Source organism: Pelodiscus sinensis, chromosome 24 (assembly GCF_052426305.1).
Source record: "Pelodiscus sinensis isolate ZL-2025 chromosome 24, ASM5242630v1, whole genome shotgun sequence".
In the NCBI taxonomy this organism is placed as follows: domain Eukaryota; kingdom Metazoa; phylum Chordata; order Testudines; family Trionychidae; genus Pelodiscus; species Pelodiscus sinensis.
In genome coordinates, this window is record NC_143075.1 from 10,940,514 (window position 1) to 10,958,614 (window position 18,101).

General features: G+C 60.3%; 1 protein-coding gene across 4 annotated transcripts in view; it reads right to left on the bottom strand.

The window, feature by feature from the left end:
* The window catches only part of AGRN (agrin), a 263,261-nt gene that overhangs the window by 8,965 nt on the left and 236,195 nt on the right, over window positions 1–18,101 (bottom strand). For 3 of the 4 annotated variants that reach the window (XM_089773045.1, XM_089773046.1, XM_089773047.1), the window contains 11 exons: window positions 16,370–16,562; window positions 14,980–15,195; window positions 14,437–14,666; window positions 13,822–13,956; window positions 13,584–13,680; window positions 12,909–13,073; window positions 12,088–12,199; window positions 10,133–10,144; window positions 7,348–7,464; window positions 6,755–6,944; window positions 5,050–5,137 (listed from right to left, as the gene is read on the bottom strand). In XM_089773045.1, the coding sequence (XP_089629171.1) occupies window positions 5,050–5,137; window positions 6,755–6,944; window positions 7,348–7,464; window positions 10,133–10,144; window positions 12,088–12,199; window positions 12,909–13,073; window positions 13,584–13,680; window positions 13,822–13,956; window positions 14,437–14,666; window positions 14,980–15,195; window positions 16,370–16,562 (1,555 nt within the window). The remainder of the gene's footprint in view (window positions 1–5,049; window positions 5,138–6,754; window positions 6,945–7,347; window positions 7,465–10,132; window positions 10,145–12,087; window positions 12,200–12,908; window positions 13,074–13,583; window positions 13,681–13,821; window positions 13,957–14,436; window positions 14,667–14,979; window positions 15,196–16,369; window positions 16,563–18,101) is intronic. The other variant, XM_075906396.2, reaches the window with a different exon arrangement.

Sequence of the window (18,101 nt, forward strand, 5' to 3'; positions counted from 1 at the left end):
GGCCAACAAAGCAGCAACACCAGAGGGCACGAGACACAAGAGCAGAAGCCTGGCAGAGACTCACCTGTGATCCAGGGGATAGTCCAGCGCTTCGGGACTTAGAAGCAGGAAGAAAGGGGAGGCATGCCATAAGCGCCCGAGGAGGAAAACAGAACCCCCCTGCCTGGCTCAGGGGAGGCCCTGGCTGTGGGGCACGGCCCTGCCTGGCTCAGGGCAGCTTCTCACCCTGAGCACCAAGTCCGGCCAGGAAAACGGTGACTACAGGGAATCAAAGGTCCTTTGGGTTTCTGGACACCCCAGAGGGGGGGAGGGGGGTTCACAGGACTCCGGGAAGCAGGGAAATGGCACAGGCTCTGCCCCACTCAGGAATGTGGGGCCCACAAGGTCACTGCAGCTCTGCTGTGGGTGTCCTACACACAGTCTGTGAGGGGGGCGGGGAGTGAGGTGCTGCTTCAAGGGAGGGCCACAAAGCGTTTCTGCTAATGGCTCAGCTGTTCTGGCTACTGGTGGGCACTTACCCCAAGCAACCCCTCAGCGGTTCAAACGGCCAATCCCAGACGGGCGGACGCAGGGCAAGAGAGGGTCTGGCTGGCTGGGAGATGGAGCCTTTGACCCCTAGTTCAGCTCTTTGGATCCAGCCCCACAAGGCAGCAGATCCCACCCACCAGGTCTTGACTGGCAGTGCTGGGGAGTTTGTCCAAGCGGCCCAGGCCTGCTTGGCTGGGGGGCAAACCGAACCGGGGCTGGGAGGCTGTGACAGGGCTGGGGGATACTGAGCTATAGCTGGGGGGGCGGGGATGGGGGCAGTCTCATAGTCTGTGGGTCCAGCACTAAAATCAGCCCTGGCAAGTAGAACAATCAAGTCAAGGGCGTTTCATGCCCAGCACGACGCAGCAAGGCAAGCGCGTCACTAGCAGCAGCTCCGCCCGGCCCGCACGCCTCCCTCCTTTGCACGCGCCGGCAGACGCGCCTGGTTTCTAGCATCGGCCCTTAGGGGCAGCTCTGCAGATCAAGCCTCCAGTGGTGCCAGCTAGTGCCTACCCCCAGATCCCCACTGGAGTTGTGCTAAGCTCTGCCACTGGCGGGCTGCCCGGCTGGGTAGGCGCTGACTGGCACCCCTGGAGAGCAGCTCCCCAAGCAAGCCGGGAAGCAGCACCCCTCTCTCCCTTTTTGACAGGGCACGGAGAAGGGGCAGGGGGGAGGCAGCAGCACCCACCCCAGCCTAAGAGAGTGCGTGGCTCCTGCTGGCCCAGCCGGGTAGCCGGGCTTCCAGGGCGCAGAGACTCAGCAGGCTGCGAGCTGGAAGGCTGCCGCGATAGGTGCACAATCTAGCCAGGCGCCGGAGCAGACACCCCGGGGCCGCTCTCAGCAAGCAGCGCCAATCAGGCAGCGTTGCGTCCTGCCTCCCTCAGTGGCCACATGCAGGCATGCAGGTTCCCAGCCTTCGAGCCCGCCTTCCACTCCTTGGCCTGGAGAGAATGAGGTGGGGCAGGGATGCCCCCGCTCGGCAGCTTGCGTCCCCACCCCTCAACGCCCAGCAAACGAGCTGCATGAACCACGGTGTGCAAAGTGCCCCCACTCCTGCTCCCCCACCTGCACATAAGCAGCGGTCAAGAGGGTTTTGGAGAGGAACCCTCCCCCACCCAGCCAAGGAGCGCCTCCCTGCATGTTGCCCAGAGGGCGTCTGGGCCACATTGCCTGGCATGGCAGGATGTGAGGGCCTGATCCCTCCACATTTACACTGCAGGGATTCACGCTGGAGTCACAAGTGAGTGCAGAATCAGCCTCCCAGAGTCCACCAGCTCCCTTCTTAACCCTTTCATTGCTCCTATTCTCTTGCCCTCTAGCCCCTCGCCCTGAACAAACCTGCCCTGAGGGCGCTCCCCCCCCTCCAGCTGGCATAAAACCTGGCCCCACCAATGTCAGAGGCCAAGTTCCCATGGGGCCAGCCCCTCTGCCCTGGATTCTCAGACCAGAGCCTTTGCAGCCCCCGTGCAAACAGCAAAGCTCCTCTTCTCAGAGCCCGGCTCGAACCGGCAAAACCCCAGTGGCGCCCACTGCAAAGCTCCGCTCTTCCCAGACGCTGCACGAGACAGCCCCACCCCCTCAAGCCCCGCTCACTATCTGGCTGCTGGGAAATGGGCTCTGGGGCGGCGGGTGGCAACCCACAGGCAGCGGGGCAAGGCTGAGGGCGGAGGGCCAGGAGAGGGTGTGTGAGCTACTTACGCTGGGATCTCATTGGTCAGTTGGCTTGCAAACAAAGAAACAAGGACATTCAGAAGAGACAGACAAAGAGCAACAAGCAACGGAGAGGTTAGCCAGGGGGGAGGGGGGGAGACCGAGAGTCATTAGTGATCTTGCTGCAGAGCTGCAGAATTTGTCCCTGCACCAGGGAACTAGCTGGACAGCTCTGGGAACCACGGGAAGCAGCGCCGTGGATAAAACCAGCGCCTGGGCTACGCTGCCATGGATTAGGCCTTTCCATCGCTGCTGGGGGCTTGGTGGGGTCACACAGGGTCAGCGCTGCCTGGCTGAAGGCTCGTGGTTATTAGCTGCCCACTGAGTGCGAGAGAAAAGCCCTCCAAGGACAGTGACACAAACAGACGAGCCAGTCAGGAGACTCTAGGAGCAAACTCACTTCTGAAGCCAACAGGTGTGTGCCAGGGGTGGCTTTGGCTAAGACGCTGTTGGAGGATGCCCAATAGATACCCACGTACACCCGGGCCCTAGCGCGATAAACAGCCAGCGAGAGACACAACAGAGTCCCAGGGGAGTTGGTTTAAACCACCAGTTTGAAAACAAAAGGCCAATCCTGCCCCCAAGTAAGGGCCTTGCAACCCCCTCCGATGACCCTTTTCAATGGAGCTGCAGAAGCAGAACAGAGGGTAGAATCGAGCCCAAAATTTGGGATGGAGCCGTTAGGGGACATGCTGCCTTCAGCAACACCCTGGCTGCTCCACCGGCCTCAGCAGCGCTGGGGTGGAAGTGAGATCTGAATTTGCCCTCCTCCCCCCACATATGAAATGGGACCAAATTCTCCAAACCCCAATTAAAATTCCTGTCTGGGAGGCGACACCCTGGACCGATGCCCCAGCATCTTTAAGCATGAGCTTAACAAACGCGAGGTTCGTGGGAGACTTGATTACAGCCTATAGGTCCCTACGTGGGGAACAAATACTTAATAATGGGCTCTTTAGTCTAGCAAGCCAAGGTCTAACATGATCCAGGGCTTGGGCTTTGAAGCTCGACAAACACAGATGGGAAATAAGGCGTCAGTTTTTAATGGTGAGACTCATTAGCCACTGAAGCAATTTACCCAGGGTGATGGCCCGTATTGTTCCCTCTCATTTTTCCCATCCATGTGTAGAATAAATGTTGTGATGTGCACTGAGGCAAGTGCAGATGTGCACCACCAGGAGAAACACATGCAGCTGGCTGAGAGTGTTGGGAGCACTCTGCTGATCAGCTGGGGCCAGCCAATTACAGGCAGTCCCCGACTTACGCGGATCCGACTTATGTCGGATCCGCACTTACGAACGGGGCTTTCTCGCCCCGGAGCTCACAGGCAGCGGTCAGCCACCTCGACCTCCGGGGCGAGAAAAGCTGCTCCCGGTGCCCCTGGTCTGCTGGGGACCGTCTCCAGCAGACCAGGGGCACCGGGAGCAAAGCGGGTCCCGCGCCAGAGCAAAGCCTCAGAGGCGAGGCACCCCGCCGCTGCGGCTTTGCTCCCCGTGTCCCTGGTCTGCTGGGGGGGGGGGGGGCGCAGCTAGCAGACCAAGCTTTTGTTGTGGACCCTGGGTCAGAGCAGCTGGGGTGCTGCCGCAGCGCCGCTCTGGGCACTCCTGGACCAACCCGGCAGCACCCCAGCTGCTCTGCCCCAGGCGTCCCCAAGTCAGCCATTGCTGAAACTGACCAGCGCTGACTACAGGAAGCCCAAGGCACAGTTGCTCTGCCCCGGGCTTCCTGGAATCAGCCGCTGATCAGTTTCAGCAGCAGCTGACTTGGGGTTCTTAAGCTGAATCTGTATGTAAGTCAGAACTGGCGGTCAGTTTCAGCAGCGGCTGAATCTGGACGCCAGTTCCGACTTACATACAGATTCAACTTAAGTACAAACCTACAGTCCCTATCTTGTACGTAACCCGGGGACTGCCTGTATTGTGATTGGAAACAGACAATAAGGAGCCTATTGCTTGCCCTGCATCAGCCTCTGGGCTGCAGGCCTAGTCTTGGCAGGGCACTGGCCTAAGACAGTTTCCAACAGCCGCAAGAAATGGAGCCTGGGGCAAGCAGCTAAAGCCTGGGGCGGGGTGGGGTGGGGTGGGGTGGGGCGGGGCGGGGCGGGGCAGGAAGAGTTCTCCGCAGCATGGCCGGGTCCTGGGATCTCCTCCTGGCTGCCCCAATCCAGGGGGACTGGGTCAGAGCAGAGATGGGCTGAGCCTAAAACCTGGCTCTGAAACCCACTGAACCGCGACTTGGCGGGGGGGTTCATGCTGCCTGGTGTTACAGCCGAGTCTGGGGAAGGGGAGTCTGTCCCAGAGACAGCCATAGAAGGAGACTGACAGTGACGGAGACCAGGACACACAGACAGGAGAGCACAGACAGACAGGGAGCAGGCCGCCGGGAGCTAGTCCTGCATCCTTAGCCCAGCCCGGCCCGGCCCGGGGAGTCTCTCGTCCTCGAAGCTGCAGGACCCTCTCGCCCGCTGGGTTTGCAGGCGACGGTCCCCGGTACGTTCTGGATGTCGTGACATGTCGTTGCACTGGCCGCTGACCTAGGCCCCATGGCTTTGACCTGGCCAGTATCTCCGGGGTGCGGCTTCTGCCCAGCTTAGGAACTGCGCATGCACCGGCCCTCCAGGCAGCAGCTACCGACCTAGCTCAGGAGCCAAAATGGGAATACTGTGGCCCGGGACTGAAGGGGAGGGCGATGGGTGAAATTTCGGCTCTGCCTACCCCTGGGGTTTGAGTGTTTGAGTCACCGTCCTCCGGGCATGGCTCCCAATAGCCCCTCCCCTTCCACTTCACCGCCCCAAGCCTCAGGCCGGCTCACCTCTTGGTCACAGCATTGTGGTACTCCATGTAGGTCCTGCCATCAAAAGCAACGGCCTCCGAGTTGCCAGCCGCCTTCTCAATGATCACTGGGGGTGGGGAGAGGGGAAGCACAAGCAGGGATCACCACGCGATTGGCGCATGACACGACTGATGCCTCACAACACGACTGGTGCATCTTCCCAGAGCACTAACAGACCAGCCCTGCACAGAATGCGCACGAGGGGTCCAGCCCACCTGGCAAACTCGCCTGCTCCTGGGGCTCGGACAGACTGACGAGGGGGTCACGCACCTTCGAGTGACGGGGGCCAGTGCGCGGAGCGAGGTCAGGCCAATGGAGAGCTTTGCTAGCAGCCAAGTTATCTGCAAGCCACAGCCTCGCTTGGGGTCAGGCAAAGGCAGGGACTCGGTGGGGGCTTTGGCTGAGCCTGGCTTTGGGAGGCTGGATTTATATACAAGCAAAGGGGGAACCAGGATGAACTAGGCCAGGGCTGGGCAATCATTTCGGATGTGGGGCCAACTCCAGGAATTCGGTAAGTGGCCAAGGGCCACACTCTTCCATAGTAATAGAGGAGGCGCAGGGTCTGGGATGGAGGTCAGGTGCAGAAGGGAGTTCAAGGTCCAGGATGGGGTTTGGGTGCAGGAGAGGATTCTGACCTGGAGGGGGCACAGAAGGGGGCGTAGGGTCGCGATCTGGGGCAGAGGTACAGGAGGGGGTGCAGGAGTTTGGGTTGCAGGGTCTGGGTGGGGGTAGGGGTGCAGGAGGGGGAGAGATAGGTTGGGGTGCCAGAGGCAGGCTCTGGCCAGGATGCACTTACCTAGGCAGCCCCTGGCCAGCAAGCCAATGGGACCGTCATCAAGGGTCCCTGTCTGCCACGCCCCCCCACACCGCCCAGAGCAGCTGGCTGCATGGGCCATGTGCTCTCTGCGCACTGCGTGCCCTGGCGGAGGTGGGCTGGGGTGTTACTTCACATGCTGCCTGCACCACAAGCAGGGCCCAGGCAGCTCCCCAGGGGTGCGTGGCACACACAGAGCACATGGCCCCCACAGCTGGCCGCTTTGAGCCGTGTGGGGAAGGCAGGGAGCCTGCCGAAGGCTCCCTCTGCCTGTGGGAGGTGGCGAGCCAGATCCAGCGGGTTGGCGGCTGGTTCCGGCCCACAGGTCGTATTTTGCCTGTCCCTGAACTAGAAGTTGATTCTCTATTTCCTGTGCAGGGAGCCCTAGAGCTGTACAGGTGGCCAGGCCCCACTCCCCCCAGCGCAGCAACGCCCAACTCAGAATAAGGATACGTTTCCGGAGAGCCAATGGGATTTAGGCTTCTAAGTCAGGTGAACCGTGAAAGATCCGGCCCCTGCCCCAGGGAGCTTACAAAGGGGACAGATGACACAGCCCCGACTCGCCACGCCGGAGGAGAGCCAGCAGGGGGGCTTCCCTTCATTCACTTAGTGGGCAACATTCTCACAGATGCACGTTGGATCAAACCAACTGGGCGAGAGGGCCCAGGCACAGGGCACGCTGCTCACCTCGGCCATACCCTGCTATTCCAGGCGCGGCCAGGCCACGTGACCCCCCGGCCCTTCCCCAGGAAGGCGCTCCCAGCCACAATAAAACCCCGGCCGCGGGCAAGAGAGTTTCCATCTGGCTGCCATCAGCTCTCTCCAGCTGGGGAGCCCGGCCGCACCCACGCCTGCTTCCCTCCAGCTCACCTTTCTCGCAGTGCGCCCCGGAGAAGCCCCTCTGGCAGGCACACTCGTAGCCCTCCAGCCGGGGGTGGCACCGGCCTCCGTTCTGGCAGGGGTTGGGTTTCTGGGAGCAGGGGTGGGAGCGGAAGGTAGAGATCTCGATGGCTCTGCGGATGTTTTCTTCCTTCAGCACCGGGACCCCCTTAATGGAGATCTGAAAGGTGGGGACACGGGGGAGGGAAACCAGAGGGTTACACAGCACTCCCAGCTGGGGTTCGGAGGGACAGTGGGTACAGAGAAAGGGTGGAGGTAGAGTCCATCCCAGGAGGGACATGGAAATTCAGTTCATCCCCCCTAGAATGAAGCTCCCTGAGCCTGGTATGTCCCTTGGCAAGGCCCTCCTAGAACGTGCCCTGCACGCCTCTGCTACCTCCTGGGGGGGCATGCCTCAGCACGCAGCAAAACGTGCCCCAGCACGTGGAGAGCAGGTCTTGGGACTGCTACCATGGTGGGGTACCGCGGACAGATAGGCTGCCACTCACTGGATCCCCACTGCCGGATGCCCACGCCAGGCTGCCAGGCAGGGCTCCCCTCCAGGCCCCAGCCAGCAGCCTTACCCTCTGCATGGCTCCGTCGAAGCTGGTGGAGATGGCCGCGGCACGAGCCAGCTTGCTGAAGTCGGGCGTTCCCCCCACGTACAGGGGCTCCTTCAGGTTCAGGAAGGTGTGAGGAACCTGGGGGTGGGGGCAGAGAGAGAGAGGTGAACAGGGGAGTGAACGGCCCAGGCCTGCATCCTATCGGGGGGAAGGCAAGTTCCCCTGCTCTGCTAGCACCGCCGCTCAGCACCGCCAGCATCTGCTGCCCTCTGTGGACAGGCAGGAGCCAGGGAAGGCAGCTCGACATGGAGACAGGGTCCTAGCATAGCTCAAGGGCCGGCCCAGTAGGAGGGAAGAGACGTCAACTCCCTCCCTACTCTGACTGACGCCAACGGTCCTTTGCCCAAGGGAAGAGAGCTCCTCACTGGGGCAGGCACCCCCCAGGCCCTGGGCAACGTGGGAGGGGGACTCTGGCTCCGCACTTCTGGAAGGGGCGTGTCCAAAGGCTGGAAGGGGCGTGGCCAAGGGGTAGAAGGGGCGGGGCTGAGGGCTGCTGGCCCTCAGTGCTGCCCAGAGCGTGGCCACTCCCCTCCACCCCCCTCCCCTCCAGCCCTTGGCACTGCCTGGTGCTCCAGTCACCACAACTACAACTGCAGCAGCGGCCGGAGCCCCTTTAATCACCCGCCCCTGGGATAATTGCCCCACCCCCGGGATAATTGCCCCGCCCCCCGTTGATGAGCCTGATAACAGGTAGCAAACACCTCCTCACAGACCTCCATGCTCACCCTCCTCTCCCGTGCGCTGCTACCGCCCTCTGCAGGCCAGCCTTGGCGCTCCAGCTGAGAGCAGCTCTTTGGGCCAACCTTCCCCACCCCCCTGCTCTCCATCCCCGTGTTGAGAGGCTTTCCTGTGGCCCTACTGCCAGGGAGGCTGGGCACAATAATAAAGGGAGCCCCCCAAGAGTGCAGCCGAGCCTAGAACCCGCACCACTGCCTCCCCAGCCCCCAGAGCTACCCCGGCCCCACAGACCTGGCGCTGCGGAGGCAGTGGGGGGCTTGCTGGGCCGCTGGTTAATCCACACAGCCAAGCAGGCTTCCGGCAAGGCGCCAGCCACGGCACCACACGTCTTTCCAAAGCCACGTTTGCTCTGTGGGCCCCCAGCACTGCTCAGGCCTAGAGATGCTGCGTGGAGAAGGGGCGCCCTGTGGAGCTGAGCCCAGCACTTTCTCCACAGCCCTGGAGAGGTGCTCTGTGCACCCAGTCGGCCTCTGGAATGGACAGGGCTGGGAAAGCGGCAGGACCGGGGAGGGTCTGAGCTGCTCTGCTCCTCCTCCCTCCCCCTCCCCCCCCCCGGCCCTGTTGTTACAGGTTGGGGGCAAGGAAGGGATTTTCATACAAATTCTGCCCCATGATGGAGCCAGTCAGATTCTGCTGGAGAGTGGAGCTTCTAGGTCTGGTCATGCCCAGGGACTTCAAATACAGTAGAACCTCAGAGTTACGGACACCAGAGTTAAAACTGACCCATCCCCTCATGCCTCATTAGGACCCGGAAGTTCACAGTCTTGCAGAAGCAGGGACACCACCACCACCACCAGAAAGTGCAGTGCAGGACTGTGTTAAACTTAACCAGAAAATAAAGGGACGGCTTTAACCAGACTTGCAAGGTAACTGTTTCTGTGTGCGCTTCATTGAAATTAAGAGGGTTACAAGCAGCACTGTGCTTCTGCACAGCACGAAGGTTCAAAGCCGTATTAGTCAATGTTCAATTGTCAATTTTTTAAACCACCACCCTAATGTTTTGTTCAGTTACAAACATTTCCGAGAGAGGAACAACCTTCATTCCTGAGATGTTTGTAACTCTGAGGTTCTACTGACAATAAACATTGACATGTTATGGGCATGTGTGTACCACTGCCCCCCACTGGATAGTATTAGAACTAATTGTGTGTCATAGGCCTCACACAGCAAACAACTTTAGGGAGAGTCTCTTTTAGCTTGCATAGCAGGGGTTTGTGGTCTCAGAGCAGGAAGATCTGGATTCTATCCTTGCTGTCACCATAAAACCCATGGGGTGTGTCTAGATTACAGGGTTTTTTTGAAAAAAGTGGCCTTTTTTCAAAAAAACTGTACCTGTGTCTAGACTACCGCCGCGTTCTGTTGACAGTAAATCGAAAGAATGCGGTGGTTTTGTTGATGGCGGTAAACCTCATTCTACGAGGATAACGCCTTTTTTCGAAAGTCATCTTTCAAAAAAAGTTGCTATTGCATGAAAACAGGGCTTTTTCCAAAGAGAACATCTAGACTCTCTTTTAAAAAAGCAAGCTGCTTTTTTGAAAAATCTTCTTGTTGTCTAGAGGCTCTTTTTTGAAAGAGGCTTTTTCGAAAGTATCTTTCAAAAAAGCCTCTTTCGAAAGAGGCTGGCAGTCTAGATGTAGCCATGGTGGGCAGTTTAACACTACCAGGAAAGTCCCAAGTAGTGCTCACAACATTTATCAGTCACACTGCAGCAGTGGAAGCTGGCCGATCAAGACACGGTTATATTAATCACTAGCTAAAACTTTCCAAGTTAAAACAAGAAGGAATGACCAGATTATTGAAATGTGTCAAAATCAAATAAAACTCACTGGAATTAACTAAGAAACAAAAATGTGTCTAGTCTACAGAAATCAGAGTGCGGGGGTTGGCCCGACAGAGAGGGTGGGCGGATGGAGACGACCATGGATCACTTGGGTTTGAATGGAGGAACAAAAAACAACATGTTGATGGCGTATGAGATGGAAGGGTGGTGGCTTATACTTATCTTTACCTTACGGGATTTCTGAAATCCAGACAGCAGGGGAGGGAAAAATACGAATGAAAATCAAAAGGGAGAGAGAGAGAGAAAGAGAAACAGGAGATCAGTGGGGTTCCGTCATAGCACGCAGGGTTGCAAGCGCATTGACTAACGTCCGTTCCCTCGTTAGCCAGCAATTAAGACAGGAAAGATGCAGGATGGAGTGGCAGACGGTGCTGCTGTCCTGCCAGGCGAAACGCTGCTTTAAAAAGGGCAACTTTAATACCAAAGGAAGCTTGAAAAGAGGAGAAAAGGTGCGTTTATGGAAATCAGACCACCCGTGGCACCCTGCGTCCCCTTTGCTAGCGCAGAGAGAGCGGCATTGGAGGAACCAAAGAGCTCTCGCCCTGCGGCAGATGCACAAATGCCCACGTTTTAACCGACATCGCAGTCTTGACGTGGGGGAGCTCACAAAGGATTTAAGTTGCAGACGGGCACTGCCTCTCGCTCCAGAGGGGCACAGACTCCCAGCCTACGCTACAGGTGAGCACAGCTACCCCTACTCAATCCCCTTCAGGCCTTTGAAAGGTCAGCTCTGAACCCCGGGTCTCGGTCCCATCTTTCCTTTAAACCCAGAGGACTTTGGTAATAAGCGAACATCAGGGCAGACTCCAAAGCAAAGCAGGCTATGAAACCGGCCGAGATTTCCCCCCGTACCAGTCTTGCTCACTGGAAGGTTTATATCCTTTGTTCCTGGACACTTTTCCATGGCTTTTTGCTATCCCAGCTTCTTCCCTGGGCAAGACCAGGGTCTAGGCCTGTGTTCTGACCCCCTCCACAGAAAACACAGCTTCGCTCATTTCACTGGAAAATCTACGTTCAGTGCCTAGGGACATGCTTGCCAGCCCTATATCTCTCAGTAAGGTTCCGGATCATCGCTCCCTGCTGCAGGGAGAGGGATGCTGGAGAAGCAACCCCCCGCTGGGGGAAAGGTGAGGAATGGAAGGGGCAGACTGCCTCCGTGACCTGGGTTAGAATGTCAGAGAACCTGCTGTGAGCGTGGCCGTGCGCCAGGGGATGGGAGAAGTGCAGAGGGAAGCGGGGGAGAGAAACCAGAAAAATGAAGCTGCCAGGTGGAAAGCGGAGCAGGGAGAGTGGGGACAGATTTGCTGGCACCTGGGTGATCACGGCAGCCACGTTTAGTGACTCATTTAGCACAGAGCCTTTGCGTCTCCCCCAAGAACATGCTGTCTGGCTCTTCACCCGCAGAGCGCCAGGAAAGGCTCCTGATGCAGGGATGGAAGGGGCGGATGGACACCAACACTAGGCCCCAGGGGAGGCCGGGTGGCAGCCGCACACACAGCCAGGGGCCCGCAGCCAGGCAGGCCTGACTGGACACGACCCACCGTGCCGGTGTCAGGGCTGTGTTGGAACAGGTGACCACATCTCTTGCCAAGGCGCTGCCAGGTGGGGCGGGTGTTATCTCAGAGAGGCCCCGCTCTGTCAGGGAGGAAGCATTCCCCTAGTGACCCAGGGCAGCTAAGTGAGGGTCTGAGAGCTCTGGGAAAAGCGGATGCCACAGGGCTCTGCGAAGCTACCTCCGGGAGGTGGTGCCCCATCCCACTCCACTGCTCCCTGGCTTTCCCACACCCTCCTTCCGCCCCTGAGCACAGGGTGCCCAGCTTGTCCAGTTGTGTGACGTGGGACAATGCCCACTACATAACAACAGGGGCTGAGAACCACTCAACTCGCTTTGCTTCTGAGAGGCGCACATTTGAAGCCAATCTAAGCTGAAGAGGCCTCGGTTGGCTCCTCAAAGCGAGGCCTGCCTCTCCCGCCCTTCCCCTAGCGTTGCATTCCCATGGGGCTCACGGCATCTGTGGGGTTGGTACGGGGAGAGGCTGTGTCAGAGCAAGGGGTGGGCAGTGTGCCAGGTCTCTTGGGGTGGGGGTTCCTCCTGCCGGGATCTCATTGGCATGCCAACTTACCGGTGACTCTCCCATCACCCTCTCGCCGTTGTTAATCCGCATCACCCCCTTGCGCCCGTTCCGCTCCAGCGACACACTAGTCCAGGTGTTCAGCGGGACCGGCTCCTTGCTCCTGGTGAGGGGGTTTGGGAGAAGAACACAGCTGGGGTGAAAGTCACCCAATAGATGCAGCAGGAAGGGGGGGGGGGGCGCAGAAGAAATCTCTGCTCTCTGGGCATCGCTGGGACAAACAAGTCTCCGCCGGTTCCGGGGCACAGGCAAGACCAGGGCTGTGGCCTGTGTGCTGACACCATCCATGGGAGGAGGGCCAGAACCAGTGCGGGGTCTGGTTCCCCGAATCGGAGAGGGAACCCCTTTGATTCGACTACTCGAGCCCACTGCCCGGCTGGGGCTTTGCTCAGGGGCGGTGCAATGCTTAAAGCGAGGCATATTGCAGACGTGCCCCACATGCCACGGGGCTGGGCCCAGCGCCCGCTAAGAGGAGGTGCTGCCTGGCCGTTTTCAGTCCCACTCCTCCTGCTCCTTGGAGGAGCAACACAAGCCAGTGGGCAGAGACAGAGGGGTCCTAAGAGAACTCCCCCCCCCCCCCCGCCCCTTCTGTCCACTCCTTGGTCCCCTTCCAAACCGCGTCCCCAGCAGCTAACAGGGCCTGTTCTGGCGAGGTGATGGGGACACTTGGCCACCCACTCGGAGAGCCCAATGCGTAGCCTCAAAGCCAGCGCTACGGCATTTAGATCTAGAGAGCAGGGCCTGCCGCCAACGGGCCAGCAAGCAGCCACCCTTCCCCGCGCCGGGAGGCCCAGCTCCCTTGGGGTGCGTACTTGAGCACAGCTGCCCCTTTGCCCAGGTCGTATCTGTACTCCAGGTAGCCATCGTGCAAGGCCAGAGAGATGAAGTCCCCTTTGCCATCTGTCTTCTGCCCGTTGTAGAAGATCATGCCGCTGGGATTCCTGGCCAGGAACACGACCTCCATGGACATCTTGTCCCTGGGGGAGAGAGGGCATGAGTGCCGCCCCTGCGAACCAGCCACCCTCGGCCTACTGCCTCGCGAGCCCCCGGCACGGCCTTGGCCACTGTCCCCTCTCCAGGGGCGGCACTGCAAAGTCTGCAGCTACAGGAACAACTAGGAGCCAGCCTGGCAGCCCTGGGCAGCCGCGGCCTCTGCTGAGCCACACAATGGGGCAAGCGGCTGGGTCACCTTCCTCCTCCCCTTGCCCTGAGGGCCTCAGGCATGAGTGGCACAGAGCCCTGGAGGCCGAGTGTCTCTCTGCACGAGGGCCCTGTCCACCCCGGGACCCCCTCCCACTTCGCAGTGTGGGAAGAATGGGACGCGGGGGGGGCTGTGCCCAGGGCAAGGAGGGGAGCAACCCCCCAACCCCTAAAGGAAGAGCCCTTGGCCCCTCCCCGCATCCCAGCCGTCCCGAGAGCCCGGTCTCTCCCTTCCCCCCTTCCCCACTGGCTTCCCAAGCTGCTCCGTGGCCAGGAAAGGCGCTTACTGCAGCTCAGGCACGAAGGTCTGCAGCCCCCTCAGCTCCAGGTAGGAGAAGCCGTTGAACTCCGGGAGGAACGGCCGGGTCTGGTCCTGCTCCGTCACTGAGTCAGAAAACAAAGGGGGGTGAGACGGGACGTGGAGGAGCCTCTGGAGTCTGCCCCCAAGCCCTCAGTTGAGGGGGGGTGCCCGCCCCAAAGAGCCCCCGCCTCGCTCCCCTGCCTGCAGGGCCCATCGCAGCCCACCTGCCTCGCAGAACTCCCCTTCCCGCCCCATGGGGCACTCGCACTTGGCGCCTCCCTCAGGCAGCACCAGGCACGTGGCGGAGACATGGCACGGGTTGGGGTCGCACGGGTTCTTCTCGTCGGCGCAGGTCGGACCTAGGGCAGAAGAGCAGCACGTCAGGGAGGGGGCCCGGGGCAGCAGTGAGGCTGGAAACTCGGAGCTCACGCACAATCAGACGTGCGCACGTCCCGGAGGAGTTTCCGGTCCCTGTCGCAAGGAGTGCCACTTACTGCCTTCCTCTGACAGATGCATCCGAGGGCACCCGCTGGGTCAGCAATGGGCCGGGGTCCTGGCCTGGTGTCAGAGGCAGGGCCAGGCCATGCTGAGAGAGGGACTGCCTTTCGGGTCACATAAAACCCAAGAGGCCTGGACTTTGGGGCATTTTTTTGGGTAAGATCAGCTAGGTATTAACTCTGGGGTCCTGGAGTCAGGCTTCCATTGGGCACCAATGCTGCACAGCCCCCACGGCCCTCCCCAGAGGCAGCTGCATTTCAGGGGCGATGTGACCCCCAAGGCCGGTTTGTCTTAGGGCGGGATCCTTAGTGAGGCAACCCCGACCTGCCCCCGCTCCTCACCCGTGTAGCCGTTGAGACACTCGCAGTGGAACATCTCGGCCTCCTTGCTGTGGCACAGGGCGCCGTGGTGGCAGGGGTTGGGGTGGCAGGGGTTGTTGCCGCACTCGCCCACCCCGCTGCCGTACAGCACGTCGCTGCCCTTCTCCCGCAGGTCGTACATCTGGTTGTTCACGTCCAGCAGGCGGATGCAGCCCTTGAGCCCGGCCGTGGCCGATGTGCGATCCGCCACCCTGCAGGGAGGAGAGGCAGGAGCTCAGGGGACAACTGGGCCACGGGCCGCAGGGTGTGTGCACCTGGCGGCCTGGCTTCGGCTGCGCTCAGCTGCACAGACTCCGGGTCAGGATCCGCCCTGCCAAGCCCGCTACCCTCCTCTGTCTGGAGAAGGGGGTCCCCCTGCACCCGGAGAGCCGTCGGCCTCTGAAATCGCCCCAGCTTGCGCTCCAAAGACGACGCTAGCGCAGGCCTCCGCCCCGTCCCTGGAAGGATGCACGGCCAGGAGCCACCCGCGGGAGGCGCGAGGAGTCTGGCCCGCCCGCTACTCACATGGCCGTCTGGTCTTCCGGCACCCCTCCGACGAACAGATCCGTGTCCAGGTTCAGCCCGTCGGTGCCGCTCGGGCTCTCCCCGTTCACGTGGGGCTCCCCGTCCACCGACAGCATGCCGTTCCGCCGGTTCCGGTTCACCACCAGCTGGTGCCACTTGCCCGGCTCCACCCGCACCTTGCTGGTGAGGATGCCTGTGCCCGATCCCGTGTTGAACCTGAAACGGAGGAGGGGGGCCGTGGGCGTGGGGCGGCACCGTGACACCACAGGAAAGGGGGCTTGGGACTGCTGCTCGGATAGGAGCCGCGATGGCCCCTTTCCGTCCCACGGGTCAGTGGTGGGTGATGTGACCACTGTGCAGGCCGGTCGAGGAGGGGGGCAAACGGGGCGGTTAGTTGCCCTGGGCCCTGCTGATTCAAAGGGGACTGGGGCTCCCGGCTCTGAGGGCTGTGGGGGAGGGGAAACGTGCTGTGGTCTGGGCGGCACTGAGGGCTGGCTGCCCCCGGCCCCACTCCTTAAGGGAGTGTGGTGCTTGCTCCCCCTCCCCCCACAGATACCCCTGGGCCCGCAGAGGCTGTTGGCCCCCCACCGCTGTACACTCAATACGGGCTTTGGGATTGTCGAGTAGGGAAGCTGGACTCATTGCATAGGCCTTCCTGTCCCCTGCTATCCCCTCCGACAGACAGACAGACAGACAGACAGACAGACAGACAGACAGCTCCTGTTCCCTGGGAGCTTTCTTTCTGGCCTTTGAAATCCTCGAAACACGCAGGGTTTGATTTTTTTGGATTCCCCCTTTGCTTGCCCTCCCTCAGCCCTTTACCAGTAAAAAAAAAGGGGGGGGGGATTAGAGAAGTGAAGAGAAGCATAAACCCCAAAAATCAACACTCCCGGAAGTGTTCAGGTGTTGAAAACCAAAGGTTTCCATTGGGTTTTCCTGAAAAACTGACAAATAGATCTTATTTTCACAGTGTTTGTTTCCTTCAAGATCCCTTTTATTTTTTGCTCCTTCTGACCCCAACTGGATCCTATCCCGGGTTCCTGGAGCTGGCTGGGTTCAGACCCCTGCTGCTGTATCTCTCCAGTGCTTTGCACCCCATCAGCCACCAAAGGAGTGTCCCTGTAGGGGGCAAAATCTCCTGGGGTAGAGCAGAAGCCAGCCCTGCCCGTGAAGAGGCGGCTGTGCCGCTGCATTTGGGGCCTGGCGAGGCGACGCCGACAGCCTGGCAGGGAGGCAGCCGGCATAGAGGGGAAAGAGGAACAGAAATCTGTGCTTTCAATGCCTGAGCGACTCATGGACCGTCCAGGGGAGCTGAGTCCCTGCTCACACGGCCAAGCTTCTCCCCTGCCTCCCCCTCTGTGCAGCCCTCGCTGGGGAACGGGACACCCACCTGAGCTCCACGAAGCCGCTGACCAGCGCCAGGGAGATGAAGTCTTTGCCCCGGTTCTGCCCGTTGTAGAGCAGCAGCCCGCTGAGCTCGGAGGCCCGGAACTCCATGGCGATGCGCACCGTGTGGTAGGCCTTCATCATCTTGAAGGCCAGGTACGACTTCCCGCCGAAGCTGGGGATGAAGTACCTGATGGCTGTGAGCACAGCGGGGGAGAGAGACAAACCCTGAGGAGAGTCCGAGAGCGCCGCCCTCCCGGCACGTCGGCCAGACGGGGTGAGGGACGGAAAGGGCCTGCTCGCCCCCACCCCAAACCACCAGGGGGTCAGTCCCCTACGCCACCCTCCTTAGTCATTTATCCAGCCTCCTGCTCAGCCCCACATGATGGGGCTTCCATAGGGCGATTACTCCTCAGCCTCGTAGATCTCACCACCCCCCACCCAGATATTTACCTCGCTTCCTCTTGTTTGGCGTCACCCCTTTGCTCCCAGCTAGACCCATGTGGAGGCCTCTCAGTTACCCACCTCTCTCTGGGTCAGAGACACCCCGTCCGGATGAGCTGTGCGCCTCAGAACCCAGCCCATTCCAGCCTTTGGATCCTTTCGATCTCTTCTTCCTCACTCCCCCAAAGAGAGCTACAATCGTCGCCCCACTGATGAACTAGTCTGAGCTGCCGACGGGGGGAAGGAAGGGGAGAGGGGGCCATTGCCCCAGGGCCCAGAAATTCAAAGGGGCCCAGGGCTCCCAGCCCTGCTACTGTGGCAGCAACGAGAACCCCAACCCCTTTAAATTGCTGTTGGAGCACCGTGCCCTGCGCTCTGCATGGCTGAGGGAGGGGGGATTGGCGCTGCGCTCCAGGAGGCAGTCAGGGCTGGCTGCCCCCGGCCTCACCCCTTTTGCCTGAGTCCCTGCCCCTTCCGGGGCCCCAGAGAAGCTGTCGGACCCCCTGCTGTTGCAGCCTGCAGCCAGTTTGGGGTCGTCCCGGCGGGGGGACTAGGCCCTGAACCCCGCCAGTGTACCCCCGGTGGTTTGAAAGAACACTTCGAGCTGTCGCTGTGCTAGGCTAGACCCAGTGTTCATTGGCCTCTGGAGCTCAGAACAGCACGTTCCACTAACTGGACCCGCCCGGAGCTCACAATCCTCATGCATCACAGCACTAGTGCGTCCCCCCGGGGCCAGGAAGAAATTGCTGCCGCCTGCTTCCCCTCACTAAAGCTGCTGGATTTCTCCTGAGGTGCCTTACACAGGAAGTGTTACGTCTGTTTTGTACAGAAGGAAGGCGCGGGGCATTTCCAGCTCCCTCCAGCCTGCAGTGCCGCCGTGGGGGCAGACGGTTGCAGCGGGGATGAAAAGGGAGGGAAAAACATGGGCTTGGTTCACAAAGACAATGAGCAGGCAATTCATAGAATCGCAGAAGAGCAGGACTGGAAGGGGACTCAGGGGACGTCTAGTGCCGTTACCCGCAGGACTATGTAATAACTAGACCAGCAGTGGGGAACCTCAGGCCCAGATGTGGCCCCCAGCTTGCCTGGGTCCGGGCCCCAAGGCTCAGGGTTCCCCCCAGCATTGGAAAGCCCATGCTGGTGCTCCAGCCCCATACTACTAGCCTGGCCCCCCCTGGCTCTGGTGTGTGAGGGGAACATGGGGAGGGTCTGTCTCCTTCTCAGTTGCGGGCCACGTCAGGGAGGGTTGGTTGGTTTTTTGTCTTCACTCGCATGCAGCCCCCGACTGATTT